This window comes from Paramormyrops kingsleyae, chromosome 7 (assembly GCF_048594095.1).
Source record: "Paramormyrops kingsleyae isolate MSU_618 chromosome 7, PKINGS_0.4, whole genome shotgun sequence".
Lineage (NCBI taxonomy): Eukaryota > Metazoa > Chordata > Actinopteri > Osteoglossiformes > Mormyridae > Paramormyrops > Paramormyrops kingsleyae.
Window position 1 is genome coordinate 6,082,366 of NC_132803.1, and position 15,726 is coordinate 6,098,091.

Genomic DNA, 15,726 nt, shown 5'->3' on the forward strand with positions numbered 1-15,726 from the left:
CACAAAAATTAAATGAAATAACGTGTTCAAGGCAGCTGAAATTTCCCTGTGACAATGATGTAAGCAGCTCCAAAAGTGTCTTTCAAGATCAGGAACAAATAGAAAGTAATATCCCTGAAATTATTAGGAAAACGCACTTAATGGATTCTGATGCTCCTAAAGCACATTCTTCTTTTCCAGAAAGACAGTCTAAGGCTAATCCCGAGACATCTTGGTTTTCTACCCTCTTTAAGATAAACTCTAATGAGAATATGAATGTTCCTCAAGGACGACAGCAAAGTCAGTCACAGGATGCTCACACTGTTTCTAATTCAACCCTTCAAACGCAAAACATTCTTCGTGATCAGCAGCAGCATTTACCCTCAACCAGAGATCCACACAATGTGAAAGCTGATGACGACAAAATTATGTCAAAAGTTAATGAACAAATGCCTCGAGCTCAGCCACAAGGTTTAATATCTGGCCTTTTAAATATTACTTCATCAAACAGTCAGTCTCGGTCGGGAGGACTGCTATCAGGGCTTTTCAAATTAGGCTCCTCTGATAAAAACGAAAAACAACAAATACAAACTAACAGTTGGCCAGTTGAGAGCTTAAATCAACACAATACAAGTGGCCAAAATCAAAATTCATCCCAGGAAGGTACAACGCATTCTGAGAATGTATCAGGGAAAAACCACACAGAACCACCTCAATGCAAGGTACCACCAAGTTGTAACAGATCATCTCAATCGAGGCATCAAACACAACAAACTAAGATTTTGGATTTATCAGACCATAACAAACTTCCCTCACAGCAAACTGCGGCACATCCTTTTCAACCAGGTGTTCTCTCTGGGCACTTTAGATTTGCTTCTTCAAATAATGTGTCTTCAAATGACCAGACACCCATAATGCAACAGCAGCCAGGACCACTAGGTTCCCATATTTTAGAGCAGAGCAACAGTAATAATCTCCAAAGTCAAAATCAAGCCTGTCAACCTCCAAATATAACACTTCCAAACCACCAGCATGAAAACTGTTCCCAGACCCCAGGTCAAAGTGGTAATCTGTCTCAGCAACCAGTAGATCAAGAAGGCCACCTTTTTAGACAGTTAAAATTAGTTGCCTTAGATGATGAATCTAATGACCCAAATCCAACTCAACAGCAGACAGAACCGGTCCAAGATATTCCAAGTCAGCAACAAGAAAATGGGCCAAATATTGCTCAGTCACAAAGTACAACGCCCCCTTCATCAGATGGACTGGGCTGTCATTTTGTTTCAGAAACTGTGTCTATGTCACAGGAGTCGCAGCCCTTCTTTATCAGTCAGTTTACCCAGCAACAGAAAGGTGGGCTAAATACGTTTTGTGATGATCAGAAGTCAATTAAAGAGACACTTAGTCAGTCAGGTAGATTTCTATCTGGGCTGCTTAAGTTTCCCTCTTCAAACAATGGAACAGTATCTCAGCACTCCACAATACAGGGGCAACAAATTCACTCTGTTGATCAGTTAATTCAGTTGCAAGCTAATGGACAGAATAGGTCAGTGCAACAACGAAATGTCCAGACTGAAGGCACATCACAACAAGCCAGTCAGTCAAGGGGTCTAGTTTCTAGTCTTTTTAAAATAGGCTCTGTGGAGAATGTATCCCCTAAACAAGAGATGCCATCAAAAAACCTGACAAATCAACCAAAAGCAAAATCACCAGATGTGATAAGGAAAAATCTGAATTCCCCTCTTCTGTTGGCTCCATCAAACAGAACAAATAGCTTGTCTGGAATGTTTAGCAAGTTAACCAGATCTTCTGATGAAGTTTTAGCAAATAATACTCCTGCAGACCAAGTGAAATATCAAGGGAATCCAGACAGTCTTATAAGACGAAGGATTCAAGGATCCCAAACTTGTGTGCAGCAACATCTTCCTGAGACAGTGAAAAAAACATCTTTAAAACAAGGGGTTTTCTCTGGGCTCTTCAATCAAACTTCACATGAAAATAACAGCTCCCGTGAAACAGAAAAAATATGGTCATATACAGAAGATAGGTTTAGTAGTGGAAGTCCTTCAGAATGTGAAAACAAGAGAAAAGACTTTGATTGCATAATACTTGAGCAAAATATGGAGAATGTTCAGAACACGTCAGTGTTCTCTAATACAGAATGTTTGGATTTAAGGACATCTACCTGTTGTGCCGCATCCCAAGATAGTCTGGCATTTTATTCAACAAATCATCCTGGCTGTTTAACACAGCATCTTTACAGTCAGAATCCTAATCAAAGTCATCATGAGGAGGCTTCTCATAGTTCAGAAAATCTCGATACTTTTAGATACGGGTCTCCTTTGTCTGCTGTGTATTTCTCACCTCAGCATTGTCTTCAAGAAGGTCACCCTTCACGATATGGCTCACCTCTTCTGTGTAGTCCCTACAATGAATTTTTATCCTCTGAAAATCATGAATTAAATCCTGTTACTTATTATGAACAGCAGTGGAACCAGGAACGTATCCAATGGCAGATGCTCAATGAGTATGATAGTTCAGATACTCTAGCTAGCAGAGCTTACTGTATTTCTCAAGACAACATGGAATATATTCAGGCATCAGACAAGGGAAAATATTCGCAGAGCGGTATCACTGCGGAACCTAATCACTACTTTACCCACACAAAAGTAAGGGAAGACACAAGAAGTGACCAAGATCAGGGTTGGTGCTACCAATCAGAAAATAGTATCTCATCTCAAAATGACAATAACACATGGAATAGCTTTGGCAATATTGAGGACCTATATTACTTGAGATGGGGCAAGATTGGGTATTACTATTCTGATTTTGAGACTGCACTTAACTTAAGCACCAAAAGTACAAATGCCATTCTTGTTGGTCTGATTAGCAACTGTAATTCCTTCAGTGATAGTGCTTACAACTTAAATGGTGTCTCGTATCACCAGAGTGGCTTTGAAAGGTGGCAGGCTAGGAGTCCTGAGCTAACAGGAGGATCTTTACATTTCAGCAAATGTCAAGAAGTAAACAAATCCTTATTTAATGGCAACTTCAAAGATACCACAGACTGCGTAATTGATTTGAGTTCTTCTGCTGGTTATGAAGATATTCATGATGATATACATCTTGATGAGTCAGAATGGTACCGGCAATGGCTCAGTCTATTAGATCAGGGGATGTGGGGGCTGCTTGAAGATGGTAGTCATGGATATTTTGTATTTAAGGATGAGACATACATTTATGCTTTACTGACAGATGTTTCTGGCCAGTATGTATATATGTTTACTCCAGAAGATGAATATTTGGAATGCGGACAGTTATCCGAACCGCCCAGTGCATGGTTGCAGAATGAAATGGTTATAGTTTGTGGTTTCAAAATTCCACTTTACAATGAGGCTGAGCTTTTGTGGTTACCTGGGAAAAATCAAGGAGATGCTCTGCTAATTAATGCTCCTCTTGACCTTTCTGAAGTCTTCAACAAAGGGAATCAAATTATGAACCCGAATCTGGAACAGTTCTCCAGTTTATTTGAAGATTGTCTTTTTGCACAGAAAGAGGAGCCTCAGGACTTAAATAATAAAGTCAGAATGGACACTAGCCCACAATATCAGCAAGAACACACTTTACAGAATCCGTATTTTGAAGCTTTTGATCCGGCAGTGCATGATATGAGTCCTTACTGGAATAGTGAAATGGAAAAGGAGCTCCTTTTTCAAAAGGAATCTGTTTCACGCTCATCAGTGCCAATCTCTGAATCCTCTTCACACGATATTTGTAATTATAGTTTCCTTTCTCGACAGAGGAAGGTAAAAGTAAGACATATTGATGATGTATCAGAAGATGAATGGAGAAGAAAAATGCCTCCTGTAAAAGAGAGACAAAGTAAGCCAGCAAAGAGAATTTTTTCCTTTGTCTCAGATTTTAAAGATCTAATTAATTCATCTTCAGAATCAGAATTGAGAAAAAATGCTACTCCCTTCAAGTCAACTACAATGGCAAGTCCATCTAGCGCTTCCACAAAGCTTTTTGGACCTTGTGAAGATTCTGCACACTTTGAGAAGTCTGAACAGGTTCGGGTTGTTACATCTGAGGATCAGCAGGCAAAAAATGTTTTGTCATCTGACTTGCAGTGTTTTAAGGCAGAGATTAGCAAGGATGAGCCCCTTTTTTGTCAGACTCCAGAACACTCATCATTAAAACCAGCTTCAAAAAATGTTGCAGTTTCACCTTCTTCCACCACAACCAGATTAATGACTTTGGTTACTGATGGTTCAGTAAATGTTGAGTCAACAGTGTCCTCTGTGCTATCTAAGCAACCTAAGTTGACACGACAACGTACACAGTTTTCCACTGCAAATTTTCAAACAACTGTCAAGTACAGCCAGGCGGATATGCTACCGAGTGAACAAGACAGTCTTCATTCAAGCCCGGATAATAGTTTCTGCAAGCATGATGCTTCTATAAAGCTTACCCCAAAGTCAAATGCATCACAGGAAAGATCTTCAGCTAAATCCCAGGTCGGTTTCTTAAGTTTTTTTAAATCGGCAGTAGGGATGGAAGAGCCCAAACTAAATCCTCCAAACCCTTCAGAAACCACAGAAAAGTCTGCTGAGAGTGCAAAATTTAATAAGGAGAGCACAGGTTTTCCAAACATTTCTGGATCTATTGGCAATATGTTCAATGCAGGGCATCTACCATGTCAGCAGCGACCTTCAGAAACACCGCAGTCACAGCTGAAGAAAACTGCAGAACAACAACAGGAAGGATTCATTGGAAAAAGTGGTACAAATAAAAACCTAGAATGTGCTCAACAAGAAGCTCTACAAAATTTACAGCATAAAGGACTTCATCAGCAGACTTTATACAAGTCTGGGGAAGATGCTGTTGAGGGCATTGCTGCACACCAACCTAACCAAACTCAGGAACCAGGAAAGAGGTCTGAGGTATTTCCACCAGACTCCAGTGTTGGTTCTCTTTTAAGCCAGACAAAGACAATAAGACAGGTTGAACCAGAGCCTCATCCTCATCCTAAGCAGTCTGGTGGTTTATTTGGATTGTCTATGAGTAATTTTCTTTCTGGGTCTGCACCTAATAAAGATGAACCTCAAGGTAAAAGGTTATCATCAATGTTTGGTGTATCTGACTCTCAGCAGAATCAGACAGAGGCTAGATCACTTCTTAGTGGATTTTTTTCTGGAGCTTCTTCAAATAGTGGTTCTACTAGTAAAGGCATATTTTCATTGTTTGCTGGATCTGGTCCACAACCTGCCCCAACTTCATCTACACCTGACACATCTTTGTCAGGTTCTGCTGCACCTAAAGACTCACCGGGCAAGAGTTTATTTTCAATGTTTTCTGGACCTAGTGCCCAGCAGGCTTCACCTCAAACTGGATCAATTCCTGAAGCAACTTCTGTTGGAACAGGAGGCTTGACAGTGTTCTCAGAACCTGTTACTCAGTCTGTCTCCACACAGGATGTATTATCTCCTGAATCTATTCCATCGGAAAGAACTGCATGCAAAGAAAAATCCATAAATGAAAACATGTTACTGGATGCCAACACATTCAGCACCCAGCCTTCTATAAACCAGAAAGAGTTCATCACGGAAGAGGCCTCCCTAAAAGATGCTTTTCTGGATGAGACACCCCATCTAACTTCAGTATCCACATCTAAAGAATCAAGTGTCCAACCACCTCCTTCCCAGACTGGGTCACGTTTTGCTGGAATTCTTCCTGGATCAACTCTGCCTAAAGATATACCAGGCAAAGGGTTACTCTCCATGTTCAGTGGACCCATGTCACAGAATATTCATAACCAAAACAACTCTACAGCTAAAGACACACAAGGCAAAGGACTTTTTTCTTTATTCAATAGACCTAGTGTACAAGCTTCTGCCCAAAGTGGATTACTTTTGCAAAATATTCTCCCTAAAGCTTCTGAGACCAAGGAGCCAATGGGAAAGAGTTTGTTTTCTATGTTTACTGGCCCTGATTCTAGTCAGACAGAAAGATTATCTAAACCACCTGAACCAGAAGGACTTCTTAGGCTTCCCTCACTCTTCTCTCTTCTTGGTGCCCCGGAGGACAATAAGCCTAAAGCTGGCGATTCTAGTGTCCTTAACACGTCTGTTATTAATGAAAAGAACCAAGATGCAAGTGGTAAGCTCCAGGAGGAACTGGGCACACAAAATAACAGCCTGCGAAGTGGCACAGTCTCCAGTGCATCTGATGTGTACTCATTTGCTACTGCTAAGATAGAAACAGAACAGGGGGATGAAGTGGTTACTTTGTCACAAGCTCCATTTCAACATGACAATTTGTCTCCGCTTAAGGAGCCGCGTTCTGATGTTTCCAGTGACAAAGTTGAAATTGATGAAGAAACAGCTTTAAGCACTGAAGCTGACATTTTTGCTTCATCTGGAAATGGATGTTCCACAGTAATTGACCAACATATTGTAGAAGAGACAAAGCCATCAGAGAAACAAAAACCTTCTGAGTCAGCTAATTTATCTGGCTTTGTGTCCAAGGTTTTCTCAGCAGCAATGGCTCCATCTATTCCTACGAGTAGTTTTTTCCCATCTCCACAGTCTTCATTTTTTAAATCTTCCATTCCTACCAAATCTCAGTGTCAGCAGAAAAGTTCCTTCTTTAATCTACCGAGTAGCCTTCCAATGGAATCATTGAAAAGTGATCTACTTTGCATTTTCAGAACAGCCGAACCACCTCAAAATGTGAAAAATATATTCGAGGTTCCAGTTATACCTTCAGCCGATGAAAAAGACATTTTTGTTGCATCTAGTACTACAGATTCAAGCATATCCCAAGTAGACAATCAGGGAAAAAATTGTGTGAAACTAGCTGTCAATGTTTCAACAGAAATGGATTCTGGAAAGTCCATTGATAATTGTGATCAATTAACTGTAGATAAAAATATATCACCTACAGGAACTGCACCTGAAGGTTGTCCATCTACTGAAGTCCCTGGAATTGAGAAAGCTAGTTGTCATGAAACGGAATCTGTATACGATGAACCAGTTGTCATTATAGAGGATTCACTGGGAAAGGGGATGGAAGTTGAATCAGTTGAGAAAAGCCAGAAGCTTCCTCTAGCAGACACACAGAGGACAAATACAGATCCACCACCTACAAAGTGCATGTTCGATATGCCCAGCTTATCTGCAAAATTTGGCTTCATGTCTGGCAGCAATGATTCTGGGAAATATATCGGTTCTTTCTTTTCATCTCCTCCTTCTGTTCCCAAAGGCCTGCCTCAGATGCCGCAGGTTGAAGTTGGTGGCCTTCTTTCTGGGTTCAGAGCTTTTTCTGCTGGACTTTTTCAGGAAGAAAAACCTGAGGGATTTTCGGTTAGTTTGAAAGGATTTGGTTTCTCAGGACAGAAAGAGACACCGGACCCTTCTAAGCCACAGTCTGTCTCAGTCATCACGACTCAACCCAAAGCACACAATGAGAAACTTGCTGCAGCAGACACCCTAAGCAAAACTGATTCTAATGACCTCATTGTGGAGGTACGACAACCTGGCAGTGATAGAAGTATGGATATTAACCTGCGTGATGAAACCCAAGAAGAAGTTAAAACCTTAGACAATATTGAAATCCCTAAGCAAGGTCCTACAGGTGCTGCAGACTTCCCACAGGTACTAATTTCCTCACCTGTGCTAGAAGAGTTTTTTTCTGACAACATAAATGAGGTGGAGACCCTCTTTGAACCCATACCCTCTACAGAACTCAAATCAGGTGTCTTTCAAGATACCCACTTGAAGATGGATCACTTGAGTATAAAAAGGCTAGTACTTGCATAATAAATGGTCATCAAAGCACCATTTATGATGCACTCATGTTAACTTTTAGAAGTTATCCTTTTTGAAACAGTGCAACCCTAGTCCCATAGATGTTGTCCTTGTCTGTCTGTGTGTTTGTGTTTCTCTACCCTTATTAATTGTGTGGCTTATTTACTGTAATACTCTGTTTATATTTTTTAAAACAATTGTGACTGAGTCTAATTTACTGTTTATCAGTCATTTACAAATTAGATTGTAGATTTGAATGCTGTTAGCTTTTTCACTTCAAGTTGCTCATAATAAACACACGTACCCAAAATAAGTCCTTTAAAATATTTGAGCCCAAGCAGTATATATGAAAAATTACTAAAATAAAATATGGTTTAATCTAAAGGAGACACTTCAAATTATTTGTCACATAAATAGGGCATGTGGAATCTCTGTATAAGTCAGTTAAGTACAATTATCCAGATACAGGTAATCTGCGTAGTAATAGAACCAGTGGGTTATAAATTATGGTGTATGATGGGATTCCACATTCACTGCAGTGTCAAGCTCTGCATTTTGTACATTATCAGTGTCTCTGCAAAAATAATCAACCAATCAGGTATATAAATTTTCTTTTTGTTTTTAAACCCTTTTAAATTAACAAATGATAGTCCTCTATATACTAGACCTTTATTAAGACATAATACAATTGCTGTTGTACTAGCAATGCATTTTAATTACTATATACATTATACATTATAATTAGTCAATTTTAAATGTACTGAAGCTCAGTTTGTGAAAAAGGTCCTGGGTAGCAATCTTGGAGACTGCAGTTATTGATACTGCCTTAGAGGATGCCGTCTTGCTAAAATTGCTGTCTGGTTCTTTAATGTGTTCCTGGTAGGACTCAGTTTCTTGCCTTTTGACCTGACGTCTGGGGTAAGTGTTGTGTTATTGTGTGTCTGCCCTGGGGGCTGCCCATGATCTTGCTCTCATGTGTGCCATGTCTCCCTGTCACAAAAGCCCTATGGACAGCAGCCACGCTGGCTCCTCAGGAGATCTCAGCCAGGTCAGTTCTCAGCTCAGCGAGATGGGTCAGGACAGCGTGCCGCTTTCGGAAACAGAGGAGCGCCGGGAACTGGACTCTCGGCACTGCTACCACAGCACAGCTAGCTACCGGCCTGCCAACAGCCACACTTCCTGGGGGGACATGGAGGAGATCAGGACCAGGAAAAGCGAGAATGGCATTCTGCCAAAAGACAGAGCTTCCCCAGAGCAGATGCCAACAACCTTGGAGAAGAAGCCTGATGATCCAGTTGCAAGGTGTGGAGATCTGGGTTAGAAATCAAAGTTCCATGATTAAAGTCAATCTCTAAATTTGTGTTCTGAACATATATTTGACATTTCAGGTTTTAAAAACAGAAAAACTCAGCTCACGATTCCAGTGCCCATTTGAGTTCTGAACTGTAACTTATCTTTTCTCTGATTCAGTTTTCTGGCCGATGGGCCCCTACCGTTCTCTCCATCAAGGCTACGCTGGCTGAGGGCCATCAACAAAGTCCGTGTTCAGCTTCAGGAGGTAAGGAACATCACTTCATCCTCATCTTTTTTTTCTTCTTTCCTTTCTGGGTTGGTTGAGATTCATGTAAATTTTGCCAGAGCTTCTAGAGCTTAATTCATAAACCGGGATCCATAACGGTAAGGAAGGCACTGATTGAATTGTAACAATTATTCAGATTATTGTTTCAAACCTGGCTGTCTTGCTTACTGGATTTGGCTAAAATGAAATAAAGTGTTTAGCAATTTAGCATTTATTTGATTTATTCATTCTTAGAAAAATGTTGTCGCATGTTTATGTTTGTCAGTTTTTAACATGAAGAGTGTGTATATATACCCAGAAGACAGTAAGTCTCCGAAAGAGTAAGGCTTGTGGGGTGCTTGCAGTCAGCTGTACTGAGTACCTACTGTGAGTGGTCTGAAGAGAGAACAACCTAATCCTCCAACAGCGTGTTGGGTGGCCAGGACTCGATGATGTGGGGTGTGAACGAAGACTGTCCCATATGTTAAAAACCAATAGGAGGAGGATTCCATTTGGATTGCATTTTTGGAAAATGGTGGCACTTATTGGTGAAGGGTTTCTGGAAGACTCCTGTTTAATTTAACGTAAGTCTTTGGCTGTTAATTTGTGTGTACTTCTCAGTAAATGATTCTTCTGTCATCTTTGGCTGTTGTACGCAAAACACTTCATTGTATGGTGATCACGTTATTGGCTTTCACATTTCCAGGCGATCCATCCAGTAATTCTAGAAATTTTATTGATTGAGGGGTGTGGGAGGAGTAAAGATTAGATGAGGGAGGGGGATGACAGGGCTGTCCGGGGAATACATTGTTGGTTTTCAAACAGCATCTCTTTTTACTATTCCAGCTTTGCAGCAGAAATGCCATTATAAAGATGAACCTACCCCTTCATTATTTGCTTAACTACAGTTGAACGTCCAAATTAGATAACAAGACATGAACACATATCACTTTCATTTTGCTGACTACAGCTTGTCATCTGGCTTTTCTGTGCTAGTTCTGTGTAATTTTGATGTCTTAATTGTCTAAGTGACCAAACTGAATGGAAAATTGGCAAACATCCAACGTGAAAGTGTGAATTGGTTGGCAAAACTTTGAAATTTCTCTTTGCCCTTAGCTGTTTGTGTGCTGATGTTTCTGCAGGAATGCTGTGATACGTGCTGATCCATCTTACCCTTGGGTGGTAGCAGACTTTGATGTCGGTCATAAGCTTGTAGAAATGATTTGTGTATTAGCATGTGTTTGGCAACCGGTTTCTCGTGGTACATCGGGCGTAATATCCTGGTGGCTCACAGAAGTACAAATTCCTCACAGCTCCAGACAGCAGCAGCAAAGTATTAAAAAGTCATTCAGAAGTATAAACGGACCAGCCATTTTGAAGTGTCCATGTTTTCTTTTATGGCATTGTCATGTTTAGATCTTCATTGTTTCTAAAGCATAATACATACCCATACGTGCCATTAATGCATTCCAGGTGTAAGATAAGATGAGAAGAAGCTGGCTGAAGGCACTTGGTTATTATGGGAATTTTGGATATCATATAGCAACATCCCCCACTAACAATTTTTCGTCCTAGAAACGTTTACTGAATGTTACAATTAAGGTATGGAAACATTCAAAGTGTCCATTTTTCCAGGTGTTCCCAGAACATTGTCCCACTACTGCAAAAACAGCTACTACTACAACTAAGGTTAATAATATAAAAGCTAACGAGGGGCATGGTAGGGCAGAGGGTAACACTGTCGATTTACACCTCAAAGATCGTGGGTTAAGGGCTGGCAAGCATGTTCTCAGTATACTCATATACCACTTTTATAAAATAATATTTTATTATAACACAATACTTTTCAACATTAATTGCACTAAAAGGGTGCTGAGGTAATAATGTTACTGTTCTGACATTGACAGAACTTTTGGTAACTTGAAAATTAACAATACAGTAGGAAAGTTCTCTGCCGGCTTTGAGAGGACCTTCACATAACATTGGCTAAAGTTCTGGGAACATTTCACGTTAGATGGGTTAGCAGAAAGCTGCCTGTTTCAAGCTAACATTTACTTAACAAATGACATTTTGTCATAAAGACTTTCTAATCGTTTAATATTCTTAGGTATTTCTTGAGGTTGCGTGATAGGATATTAAATGTTTTAAAATGCCCTTTAATGAAATGATTTTTGTACATATAAATGTTAATATTATTTTTCATACATTTATCCTCGAATTTTAGTAATATATAACATGACATCATGACAAAGGACAATGAGAAGTCATTGAAATTAAGTGAATTAAATACCTGACTGAAGACCTTCCTAAGTAACAGGATGGGAAGTGGGATTTCTGGTGCAGGAAAACAGAGCAGAAACCATGGAGAAGAATGTGGGATAACCTAAGGCTTCATAAGGAATGACATCCCTCCTTCTCTGCACCTCCTACAGCATAATATTCATATATTACTAGATCAGGTCAGCTAGCATATTGTGGTGCCAGCAGGGCTTATGTCAGCGTTCATTACCTTTAAACTCATCAATTAAGCCAATTCAGTGGTCATGCACTGATCATGTTGACTAAAGAGCACTTAATGTTCCCTAATTAACGTGGAAGTAAATTGTAGCTTGTTGCTATTCTGCCCTTATGTCCTGTGTGTCCTGCATCCTTTTTGAAAACAGCAGAGGAAAAGATAAGCAGTAAACCGGGATCAGCAGTCACCTGTTACCAGTGTGAATATAGGTAGATGCTGTAGGGCAGGGGTCTCCAACTCCGGTCCTGGAGAGCTACTATCCAGTAGATTTTCAATCCTACTTGGCTTCTGGTATTTACCTGTGAACAGGTGTGGCTCATTAGAAGCCAGGTAGGATAGAAAACCGACTGGATAGTAGCTCTCCAGGACCGGAGTTGGAGACCCCTGCTGTAGGGTGTCCCGTTTCGGTCTAATCACGCTGACTGTTCCATGGTCCATCAGTTCATTGTTGTCAGGTTCATAAGGGGAACCGTTCACAAAAGCAAACCACTGAAAATAAGTCACTTTGTTTAGTCACTTAAAAACACGGAACAGGAAAAGGGCATTGCTTATTATTTTTGTCATGCTAAGAGCAGCTTGTGGTCTTTATGGTCTTTAAGTTGACCTTTAGTTTGACTAGCTAAGGGCCTTCAGGATTACTAGAGACTCCACCATAAACTGTTGAGACTGCTGAGGTCAGGGAGACACCTCTGGAGCCAAACGGTCCAGACCGAATGCTTCAGAAGTTTTTATCCACAACTTCTCAACAACAGCACATAAAATGGACAGGCAACACTGCACCCACACACGCACACTCACTCTCTCTCCTCTAATCTCTCCTTTACCCTTGCAAATTTGCACACAGCATATTAATCACAACACACAGCATATATATAATATGTTTTCAAAATATGTAGGATTATGTGTTTTGTGCTGACACCCAAGTCAGTGTTTCCTTTATTTCCTTTAAACAGCAGCATGTTCATAATGCAAAGCTGCACTTTCGGTCAGATGCTGAGCACTTTATCGCTGATTTCACACACTGTGAGGATTGCTGATAGGATGACCCTCTTTCGAACCCTTTCAGTGGTTCTGGATGTTGGTTTTTTTTTTCTTCCCGGCAGGCCTCAGTCGTACTTGGGGGTGTAATAATACTGCTGCTTCTAATGCTGCCTGCCGTCGCGGGGACCGAGATTAGAGGAAGCCTCTGACAGCGTAATAGCAGCCTCCCCTTGGGTGTTTGTGGCTCCTCTCATAACCACACACTTCTCTCTGTCGCTGCGTACTGCCGCCCCCAATAAATGCGGTCGTGCCACTTGTTGCCATTTGGAGTATTTAAGTACTTGCATTTTTTCCCTAAAAGTGTTACCTCCAACACACCATTAGGTTTCTCTTTGTGCTTCAAAATTTACGTTTTATTTGTGAATCTCTCCCTTTCCTTTCCATCAGTGAAGAAAGACTTCATTGCAGCTGTTCTTGCTTCTTTCACTCCATAATTTGGATGTTTGAGCATGCCTTTTGTGGCTCACCAGTTGCCCAAGAGCTGCCTAATTAACATCAATGTATGTTTAGTTCTGAAGAGATGTTTTCTGATGACACCCACACATAGACAAAACCATGTTGCATCAAGGTGTCTTTTTAACAGAATTTGAATGTTTATTGAATGTGGATCATTTTAAATTACGTCATTTGAAAATACATTTTAACCTGTAATGTTTGCAGGTCCTATGTTTTTGCAAATTACAAAGAAAGAATTAATATTAGGGCTGCATGATATATCATTGCAGCATCGTTATTGCGATGTGTGCACGCGCAATAATCACATCTCATTTGTCGCCCCTGCTTTGTGTCTGTTGATGGAACTCGCTACAAAGCCACCAACTTATTTGACAAACTTTGTTGGTACATAAGTTGCAGTTGGCAATAGGTTATTCCAGGTAATTTCATCTCCATTTTTGTTTTATAAATATCTGCGTATTACTCATGGAAATTTCACATTTTGCAATGTAATAGCCCTTAACAATATCAATATGCCCATCATTCACCTACTTATCCAGAACAGGTCTGTGGTTGTCAGCCTGGAGTCTGTACAAGGCAGAAGAATTCCTTGGAAGGGATTGCAGTAGAATGACAGTATTGTATTAAAGGACAGAAGGTCAGAATTGCTTGCATTTGACTAAGAAGATTTAGCATTCCGTCAGATTGTGTATTTATTCAGTGTAATTTGGTGTTACACTTGGGAAATCTTCAATTGTTTTTTTTCTTCATTTGTTTAGAATACCTCTGTACATTTTCCATTTGTACCCTGTATTCCAACGCTTAATTTTAGCAATATTATGAAAATATGACATGTAGCAGGGTTGCCAACTCTCACACATCTGCTGTGATACTCACACTTTCAGATTCTTACGATCATGCAAGAAATTTTACGGTAAATCAAGATGATTCCAATATAAACCTAAAATTAGCTACATCAAAAGCATTGGGGTAGTTTGCAAATAGTCAGACTATTTATAAGGTAATAAAACTGTTTGTAAATGCATGTGCAGACTTGTCTCAAATTGAAAATCTCACCAAAGTTGACAACCCTGATGTAGAAGTATTATGAATACATATAATACATAATTATTGAATGAGATATATATTAAATGAAGTGGAAAGAAATTGAGAATATGAATAATTGTAGGATTCCTGTCATGTTTAGTGGTGAACTGGAGTGAAAGGAAAATGGAGATCTATAAGGAGACCGGTTGAGATATGACCTTGGAGAGCAGATTACATGTTAGGAGCAAAGGTCAGGATCAATGATTTCAGAGTGCTGTTCGACAGGCGATGTGGACATAAGGTTTGCAGCGATTCGGTGCACAGAAAATGACAGGGGGCCTGATCAGTGTAGATTCAGCCATTGACTTTCCGGTGTTTAATTCACGATTGCTCCCAAGTCAGAGATTGATCATGTAATCAGTGTGGGAAGATGAACACAAGTGATTGAGAAGTTTAGAAATGAATTTGGATAATTAAACAGCTTGTTTCTTTAAGTATTGTGTTTTTATAGACACTTATGGAAGTGGAGTTCTTTATGGAAGTACTTTCTTTCTTTCTTTCTTTCTTTCTGTCACAATCGGTTTCACAAAAACCCATCTCACCTGGTTTTTAAAAAGCATTTTATGTAGAGATGTGCATTTCCATCACTGAGGCTGATACAATACCCTTCTCCATGCATTGCCAAAGATCTTATGCATTACAGATACATATGAAGCAGCTACTGATGCAATACAGTATGATTTACCCCTGCTGAGAATCAAAGGAATTTCTCAATATGGGTAAATCATACCACATCGCATTCGTAGCTGCTTCATATGTAACAGTAATGTGATGCAAAACAATGTGATGCTATGCAGTTCAATATGATACAGATACAGAAACAGTTTGGAGAGCTGAAATAAATCTAAATATAAAATTATTGGTCAAAAATAATTGGTCATATTTTTAAATATTAAAGGTATAAGGCCTCTACTAATAATTTTATATTAATAAATCAGATTTTACTCATGCAAAGATGCTGGAATGATGCATCTTAAGTTCATCTCAAATTGTATCCGGTGCATAGTTTTTTGTATCCGGGCAGTCAGATTTTGAACTTTTATGTCATTGCACTGATGCAAATCGGTGACTCTTACCATCCCTAATTTCATGGCATTTGGAATAACTAACAATAAATCTAATATAAAGCTGCTGCCCTCTGCTGACCCTGATGGAAAATAAAGGAAGGTACTTTCACTGAAATAATAGATAAGCTTATCAGAAGGAACCTCAATGCAAACATACACTGCACAAGTTTTCACTGATAACTCTTTAGCTGTAAATCATGTGTTAGTGTTATGGCC

The 15,726-nt window shown here is 39.7% G+C and overlaps 1 protein-coding gene across 1 annotated transcript in view; it reads left to right on the forward strand.

Annotated features, from left to right (window-relative positions):
* Positions 1-15,726, forward strand: part of LOC111857778 (protein unc-13 homolog B) — a 124,937-nt gene that overhangs the window by 52,000 nt on the left and 57,211 nt on the right. Inside the window, exons 9-10 of the mRNA XM_023838928.2 lie at positions 8,790-9,089; positions 9,258-9,345. Coding sequence (XP_023694696.2) covers positions 8,790-9,089; positions 9,258-9,345 — 388 coding nt within the window. The remainder of the gene's footprint in view (positions 1-8,789; positions 9,090-9,257; positions 9,346-15,726) is intronic.